Consider the following 9,220-nt stretch of genomic DNA (forward strand, 5'->3'; position numbering starts at 1 on the left):
TTAAAGGGATAGTTCACCCAAAAATGAAAATTCTGTCATTAATTACTCACCCTCATGTCGTTCCAAACCCGTAACACTTTCGTTCATCTTCGGAACACAAATTAAGATATTTTTGATGCATTCTGAGAACTCTCTGACCCTCCCATAGACAGCAATGTAATTAACACAATCAAGACTCAGAAACGTAGCAAGGAGATAGTTAAAATAATCCATGTACGACGCTACAAGAATACTTTTTGTGTGCAAAGAAAACAAAAATAACGACTTAATTCAACAATTCGTCTCCTCCGCGTCACCCTATAGCGCCATTTTGGAGAGTATCACATACGTAAACAACGCATGCAATGTATGTACGTGAATACATTGTTTATGTTCAGATCAAAGCATAAACCTTGTAAACAACGTATCCACGTATATACATCGCATGCGTTGTTTACGTATGTGATACTCTCCAAAATGGCGCTATAGGGTGATGCGGAGGAGACGAATTGTTGCATGTTCGTGTCTCTGTCCCTCAGCTGGTCGTCACCGGAGCTGGAGTCCAGCCAGATCCGTCTCATCGTCTACCAGGACTGCGAGCGGCGCGGCAGGAACGTCCTCTTCGACTCGGACGCCAGAAAGAGAAGCACGGAAGAGGCCCCGGTCACGGTGAGTGCTGTGAGAACCAGAGGCCTTATCTCCAGTAATAATAGCATCAGCTGACTCTGAGTGTGTAAGCATTCTTTCACATTCACATGACTGAAGGCGTGTCGAGCTCTCTGTCACGTCTGCCAGTTGTTTGTCATTAGCTGTCATGAGGTGCAGTGCAAAAGCCGGTTCACCAAAGAAACCAACATTTTCCACACCTGCTCTTATCATCTGACTGCGATGTGAAATATGAAGGGAATTCTAATCTGTGTTTCCCCAATCAGTCTGGACTGAATGTGATGAGAGAAAATATTAAGTAATTCAGCTCATGAAGAGAGTTGATGTTGCAAAATTGATGACTGTTCCAAAATGTTTTGTGCACCAAACAGGATTTCTGCGGATCTTAATTTAGCCTTCCACAAATTAAGACCTTAAAAGATTTTAAATCAGAGCAGAAAGTCAAGTTTTGGTATTAAATGTAAAAATGAATCTCTTTCTCAATTTCTCCTTTTTTAATGCATTAAAAAGTAATGGAAATCAGTTGGAAATGTAATGTTTAAACTCTGAAGTGTTGCTAATATAACTCATTAAGAACACAATGATTTATTGTGTTCGGTTCAATTTATTCCACGCATTTTGTCTTTAAGTCTTAAATTTACCTTCATAAAACCTGTAGAAACCCTGACTAAAGCGCCATGAAATTTAAGTCAGTGTCATTACTGATTGTTCCAAATGGTGCAACATTATAAATAAGTAAGCCCTGGATCATTCATTCAGTGGCTTAACATTTGATATTTATCAGTCAGTTCAGTATGGCTTTGACCTGAAACCCGCTGAACAATAAAAATATTGCTGTGGTTGGGTGACGATTAAAAACCTTCCTAAACGTAAAGCATGCTCCTTAAAATCCGCTGCAGGTTCATTGACGTATACTGCAGGTTCAAGCTGCTGCTGTTGCGCAGTGCAGCCAGATGAATAATAAACAGCCTGTCTAGTGTGTTCGGGTGAGGCTCTGGAGATCGCTGATATGGAGCCGAGCTGAGGCTGCAATCACATGACGCTTTTGGCAGAGGATATTGTTTCACCAGAGAGAGAGAGAGAGAGACAGAGAGTCATTGACTGAGAGCAGAAGAGAGCGAGTAAGCAAACGGTCCTGCTCACGAGTTGTTAAGGAAGTCATATGACAGTCTCACATGCTCGAGTTCCTTTGTGCTCTTCACAAAGCAGGACGAGACTCCGCATGAGCCATTAGAGACACTGAGCCTGGCACGCACAGCCAAAACACTCATTAACTCAGGCCTTTCCCTCATCTGGACGAGTGCTGGACGTCTCCTGTAACACCTCACAGAGATATGAAGGGATTCGCTCTTTATTGACTCGCAACAAGGGTTGAAGTTAAACGGCATGCAAAAAAAAAAAGGGTTTATGTGCACGCTTGGCTGTTTAGAGATTCACGTCTCTGTTAAGTCAAACAAAACTAAAATTTCTAAATGTTCAAAGACTAGGGCTGGGCAGTATTGCCAAATAAGAATACATATCTTGATATTTTTTGGCTGAATTGTGTTGTATACGGTGTATATCTCTATATTCTACTTTTTCTGTTTGGATTGAAAAAAAATATTTATGTGAGGGGGAAAAAAATCACATCCTGTCCAACGTTGTCCAATGAAACGATGTTCATTCAAATTAAAGGCTATGAAAACAAATATAGTGACTCTGGACCACAAAACCAGTCTTAAGTGTAAATTTTTTTAATAAATAAGATATCATTTCCATTGATGTATGGTTTGTTAGGATAGGACAATATTTGGCTGAGATACAACTATTTGAAAATCTGTAATCTGAGGGTGCAAAAAAAAATCAAAATATTGAGAAAATCACCTTTAAAGTTGTCCAAATGAAGTTCTTAGCAATACTAATCAAAAATTAAGTTTTTATATATTTACGGTAGGAAATTTACAAAATATCATCATGTTCATGGAACATGATCTTTATTTAATATCCTAATGATTTTTGGCATAAAAGAAAAATCGATAATTTTGACCCATACAATGTATTTTTGGCTATTGCTACAAATATACCCAAGCGAATTAAGACATATAGTGAATGTAACCATGTAGGCTAAGCTATATATTGTGCAAAAAAGGGTTAAAATCACATTGCATTCTAACATTGTAACATTACAATCTAAAAACAAAAATAATGCTGTTAAAGCAAATGTTAAATTCACTAAACTAAAAAATGAAAATAAAACATTTAGTGTGTTAAATGTGTTTGGATTGACGTGAAGGTGCGACAGATTATTCATTCATGAGTGAACTAATTAAGGAACTGCTCTGGATTCAGTGAATGAGTAATCAGACTGACTAATCTGCGTTTGAGAGTCGTTTTGAATGATTCATTTAAAGTACGACTCAAGAGTCATCTGATTGTGAATCGTATTAAACTGGTCTCGCTGTTTCTTTTTGCATGTTTATTTGCTTTGCGGTCATGTCTCATCATTCAATCCAGACTCTCCCCCTCGCACCTTTAAATAATGATCTGTGACAATTGATTCAACATTAACTGTTTAAAACAGCATTCGCTTTTGTGTGCTGCTGCATTCACACTCCAGACAATCATACACCTGAAATGTCTTTTTTGCAGAATGTGGGTCTTGACGAACCGGTGTGTTTCTCAGGTTTAGTGACTGCGCTGGGTTGTTGAGTTTGTCCGTGTGTTGTTTGCAGAGGGTGTGTGGAGAGGCACAGGCGAAGATGTTTGGGAAGTGTTGTCAGCTGAGGCCTACGGGTGGCAGCTCCAGTTCACTGGACAGCAGCTCGTCCTGTGCCTCCGAGCCCAAAGAACAAAACCGCTTCCAGGTGAGTCCCGTCACAAGCCTTCGCTCTCTCTCTGCATATTCTTCATTTGTGACCCTGAACCACAAAACCAGTCTTAAGTGTCAATTTTTCAAAATTGAGATTTATACATCATCTGAAAGCTGAATAAATAAGCTTTCCATTGATGTGTGGTTTGTTAGGATAGGACAATATTTGGCTATTTGAAAATCTGGAATCTGAGGGTGCAAAAAAATCTAAATATTGAGAAAATCACCTTTAAAGTTGTCCAAATGAAGTTCTTAACAATGCATATTACTAATCAAAAATGAAGTTTTGATATATTTACAAAATGTCTTCATGGAACATGATCGTTACTTATTATACTAATGATTTTTGGCATAAAATAAAAATTTATAATTTTGACCCATACAATGTTTTGGCTATTGTTACAAATATACCCCAGCGACTGGTTTTGTGCTCTAGGGTCACATATAGTTCTATATTATAATTTAATAACCTGTGCTACTTATGACTGGTTTTGTCGTCCAGGGTCACATATTCTGTGCAGTGGTCAGTTCACAGAAATGAACCGTTTCATTAAGGGCCAACATTTTCCACCTTAATTTGAATGCAAATTTTGTTGCAGGTTTTTTTTTTTCAGATTCTTACATTTTAACTAATAAATTTAGTTCAAATGAGACGCTATAGACAGTCAAATAAAATCAGTATCAACAAAATCCATTTTTGCAAGCTGCATCTGAAGCATTTAGATCTATTTACACAGCAAATACAAAAATACTTTGAGATTCATGTATTAAAATTAACATTTTGAATATTAAAATGTTAAATATGAAATTAAAACTGCCAGTAGGTGGCGTCAGTTCACCGTTTTAAAGAGCGAGTCATTGAGTCTTTTATTTAACCTGGGCAATTCTTCCGATTTTATCGATTAATTCTAATTTAATGCTTTTCCACTGTTATTTAAAAAAAAAAAATTATAAATCGAGAAATCTTGATTTTTTAATAGAAATATTACCAAATGTTAGAATTAGACATGTTGACAATATGCAAATTATAACAGTTAAGAGAAAAGAATGATCCTGCTTGGTGCTCAGTGTGATAAAAAACCTATAAAGAGCTGCTACTGTGTGTCTGATATTTCATGTTTGCATGATGGTGACAGACAAGCTGCTGTTAAATTGTTTATTCAAAACATTTAATAATAGTCTACTAGTGTTATACTTTTAGCCATTTTGAAATTGAATTTCCTTGACTTTTGAGTTTTTAAAAGCGTTTTTCATATTTCTGAACATATATGTTTAAGACAAGTTTGTACAATATGTGCTTTCATATTTCATGCATCTTTTCTGCAAGTATATTTATCAAGTGATTTGCTTTACATTTAGACCATGTTAACAACTTCATGTGTGCTGCACTTGGAATTGAACTTTCTTTAATTAGATGGTTAATAAATAAAAACTGTAAAAATTGTACAATTTTCTTTATCAAAAACAGATTGACAATAGTGTGTCTAAAATATAAATCACTTAATATTAACTTGATGTTATTGAACTGCTGCATAAAATCAATACCATTTGCGATAGTGATAATATTAAGAAAAAACAGAACTCCTGTTCACGTGATATTGCTAAACTATATCATATAGAAATATAAAATAATAACTCCTACGGAGTATTTTTTGCCCTCATATCTTGAATTTCAGATCATTCAGTGAAAGCATGCTCTCAAGACGTGCTTTTGTTTGGTTTGTGCAAACTCAGTGACGCTCATCAAAGTCAGCTCTCACATCGTTAAAACAACAATTACTGTATCATTGGATAAGATACATATCACACACCCCTTTGTGCTGCTCCTGCAGATTCAAACCTGTGTGCTTTGCTCTTTCTTTCGTTGTATCAGGGCTCCTCACAGTGCTTATCAGACGCTAACATGCTCGGAGAAATGATGTTCGGCTCGGTGGCCATGAGCTACAAAGGCTCAACGCTGAAGATCCACCAGATAAGGTGAGAGCGTACGGATGTCAAGCTGATGGTGTGTGTGATGAGCAGTCTGTGCTGATCAAGTGTGTGTGTTTGTTCCCAGATCTCCTCCACAGCTGATGCTCAGTAAAGTGTTTACAGCGAGAACGGGCGGAAGCGTCTACGGCAGCCTGAACACGTAAGCCACACACACACACACACACACACACACACTCTCTCTCGCTCGCTCTCGCTCTCTCTCTCACACAGACACACGTTCAGCGGTACATTCGCTGTGGTCCGTTGCCTCATTGCACCTCTTGATTACTTGACAGACTGCAGGACAGTTTAGAGTTCATCAATCAGGACTCCGGCGCGCTGCGGCCCGAGCAGAACACCGCCGCCAACGGCTTCCTGGGCAGCATAGGTAACGCAAGATCCTCCGTGCCTCAGCCTGAACTTACTCCACATACACTGTCAATACAGTTTCAATCGCCAAATTGTTCCTTTAACGACATTTGCTGTTTCAGCTGGCAAAAACATTTGTTACATTGTTTTATAATCTCAGTGCTTTTCCAAGTTTTCTTCTGTGTCTGTCCTTCTCCATTGTGCGCAAGTTTTCTATGAAATCGTCACATCGTCACTGTTTTAACATTAAGCTATGTGTTTGTTTTGAGGACTCATTGAGAACATGTCCAGGTCATTGTCCAAGTTTTCTCTCCCCAAAATCATGTTGTTTTTGATATGAATAAATAAATAGAGTATTTTTTTTTTTATATTAAATTAAGCTGTTTTGTCTTATATTACACCAAAATGATGTCGCTTGAGAGCTAATGCAATAGAAAATAGTAGTAAATATTTTAGTGCTACTTGATGTCATAAATAAATGCAGCAAAACAGGACAGTGATATACAATTATGGGTAAGGATGTAACATTGCAATTTGAAATGTTGAAAAAAAAAAAGTTTAAAGAACTGGCCATTATAGTGGACATCATGCATTAGAGGGTTAAAGAAAAAATAAGTGACACAATAATGTGATTAAAACTGCAGAGACCGAATCAGAAGTGAAAAGTAAAAGCCTCATTTATCAGCCGGTCACACAGATACAATGAACTCTTGAGTTACCTTCATGCTATAATCACCATTACCACTACAGTTCAGTATAGTTGACACTAGTTTATAGTACAGTCCACAACATGAAGTTTTTGAACAAAAAATGTGAAAAAGACAAAAATAGCACTTGTATCCTTTGGTTAGCTCATGGTGCTGTCATTTATTATCCAGCCAAATGTCCTGAAACATTACAGTAATGAGAAAGAAAATCTGATTAGTTGTCATGAACATAAAGTTCAGTACAACAAATCCTAATGATCCTAAATATAGGCTTGATTTCTTTTTATGCAAAATGTCATTTTTGTTTTTAGGCTGAACCATGACCCGCACATGTTTTTTGAGCGTTACCTAACTATCATGTATATTGAGTCCAGTTTTCAGAATTGTTTCACCCACAGAATTGACTGCACAGATTATTGAATTGAGCCTGAATATTAATTTTCTGTGTGGTGTTGCCATTCATCTGTCTGTCTGTGTCGTCCTGACAGCTTAAGATGCACTACTGATCAAAAGTGTGGAGTTATTACGATTTATAAATGCTTTTTAAAAAAGTCTCTTTTACTCACCAGGACTGCATTCATTTGGTCAAAAAATACTGTAAAACCGTAATGCTGTGAAGTATTATTACTCTTTTTAAGTAGCTGTTTCTATATATTGTAACTGTAATTTATTTCTGTGATCAAAGCTGAATTTTCAGCATCATTACTCCAGTCTTCAGTGTCACATGATCCTTCAGAAATCATTCTGATATGCTGATTCGCATTACAACATTTCTGATTATTATGATATTGAAAACAATATCATGCTTACAGTTGTGCTGCTTCATATTTTGGTTGAAACCGTGATGCATTTTATTTTCCAGATTCTTTGGTGAATAGAAAGTTCAAAAGAACAGCATTTTAATGCAACATTATAAATGCCTTAATTTTCACTTTTGATCAGTTTAATGCATCCTTTGTTTTTGTTTGTTTTTACTTATCCTAGACTTTTAAAATATGAAGCAGCTTAACTGTTTTTGACATTGATAATAATCAGAAATGTTTCTTGAGCAGCAAACCAGCATATTAGAATGATTTCTGAAGGGTCATGTGACACTGAAGACTGGAGTAATGATGCTAAAAATATATATACATTACTAGTTTACTGTATTTTTGATTACAATAAATGCAGCCTTGGTGAACATAAGAGACTTCTTTCAAAAATATAAATGATTCCAGACATTTGAGCATCTCTGTGTCTCTTCCTGTACTTAACTAACAGTTGGATGTGTCTTCCTCTTCATTTGTCGTCCTGCTCTCCTGATCGCGGTACTGTACAGGTTTCTCTCAGTTCTGCAGCCCACGCCGGGCGCTCTCAGAGCAAGGCCCTCTCCGTCTCATCAAGAGCGCCTCTTTCTTTTCAGGTTGGCGTGTGTGTGTGTGTGTGCACGAGAGTGTGCATGTGGCACTAGTGTTTTATGCATGTGCATTTAAGGTGTTTGCTAGTGCTTTGATTGTGACAGCATTTTAGGACGTGTAACTGGTAGATCTGTTCTGGTGTGATCTCTCTAGCTTTGACAAGCCCAGGGTTTCTTTCTACCCCGTCTCCCATAATGCACCGGTTTGCCCTCTCCTGCCTGCTGCGTGTGCATGTGTCTGTGCTGATGTGTAGGTAGATCACAGTGCTGATAAGATGGCTGGATGGGTGGTGGGTAGGGATAAGCAAGCTCTTTAAAATCGTCCTTGCATGACTTTCTCTGCTTCCTCTCAGGACACAGTAACCCCATGGACATGCCGGGCCGAGGACTGTATGATGAGAGAGACAGCGGCATCGCCCGCTCCGGTGAGTCTGTTCACACATGCAGATGTCATATGGGACACATTTATATTCAAACACACAGTTAATGCACGTGATTTATTTCTAGGCTACAAGTAAGAACATTTTATATTTAGGGCTGTATGACATCTGGGCCCGCATTCACAAAACATTATATCTTACCACTAAGAGTTCTCTTAAACTAAGTGTTTTCTCTTAAAACCTATTCACAAAACTGCTGAGACTAACTTTTACTAAGGAATAGAGAGAAGCTTTAAGCTAAGAGTAAGGGGGCGGGGTTGAGCTCGTTGCTATGGATGATGTCAGCATGCTTATTAACTATGCACACAGTGATTGGCTGATAGTCTCTGTCAGAGATTCATTCATAGAAATATTGTAGAGCGTAATATTATGTTGCCTTATTCAAATAAAGGTTTAAAAATAAAACTGTTAATTTCCGCATTCAAATAAAGATTTTAAAATGCAGGCTAAGTGTCACTAATTAAACAAGTATATGTTCAGGAAATTGTCAGTCTCTTACATGTGTGCTTCTCATAATTAGTGAATATGCATATAAACAGCCTTTTAATTAACAGCGTAGAATAATCATGGCTGATAGTAAGACATGCAAACGTAAAAGAAAACCAAACTGGATGCAAGAACATCTGTTACTTCTTGTCCAGCTGCTTAATGAAAATAAGGATATAATCAAAGGAAAATTTGGAGTTGGGATAACCTCCAAAACCAAAGGTGATACCTTTATAAAAGCTCATTATAGTTAGATGTTTCTAAAATGTTTCTATTCTGAGGCAGATTGCAAGCAACAGCCATGTTAGGATAGTTTGTGGCTTGGTCTTAGTGACTTAGGAGTCCTCTTCACTACTAA

General features: G+C 37.4%; 1 protein-coding gene across 1 annotated transcript in view; it reads left to right on the top strand.

Moving 5' to 3' along the window:
- Nucleotides 1-9,220, top strand: part of fnip1 (folliculin interacting protein 1) — a 36,322-nt gene that overhangs the window by 9,742 nt on the left and 17,360 nt on the right. The window contains exons 2-8 of the mRNA XM_016555418.1: nucleotides 519-648; nucleotides 3,357-3,488; nucleotides 5,367-5,470; nucleotides 5,550-5,624; nucleotides 5,761-5,852; nucleotides 7,859-7,942; nucleotides 8,290-8,361. Of these exons, the coding sequence (XP_016410904.1) occupies nucleotides 519-648; nucleotides 3,357-3,488; nucleotides 5,367-5,470; nucleotides 5,550-5,624; nucleotides 5,761-5,852; nucleotides 7,859-7,942; nucleotides 8,290-8,361 (689 nt within the window). The remainder of the gene's footprint in view (nucleotides 1-518; nucleotides 649-3,356; nucleotides 3,489-5,366; nucleotides 5,471-5,549; nucleotides 5,625-5,760; nucleotides 5,853-7,858; nucleotides 7,943-8,289; nucleotides 8,362-9,220) is intronic.

The sequence above is a fragment of the Sinocyclocheilus rhinocerous genome, unplaced genomic scaffold, assembly GCF_001515625.1.
Source record: "Sinocyclocheilus rhinocerous isolate Xijiao unplaced genomic scaffold, SAMN03320098_v1.1 scaffold1427, whole genome shotgun sequence".
In the NCBI taxonomy this organism is placed as follows: Eukaryota; Metazoa; Chordata; class Actinopteri; order Cypriniformes; family Cyprinidae; genus Sinocyclocheilus; species Sinocyclocheilus rhinocerous.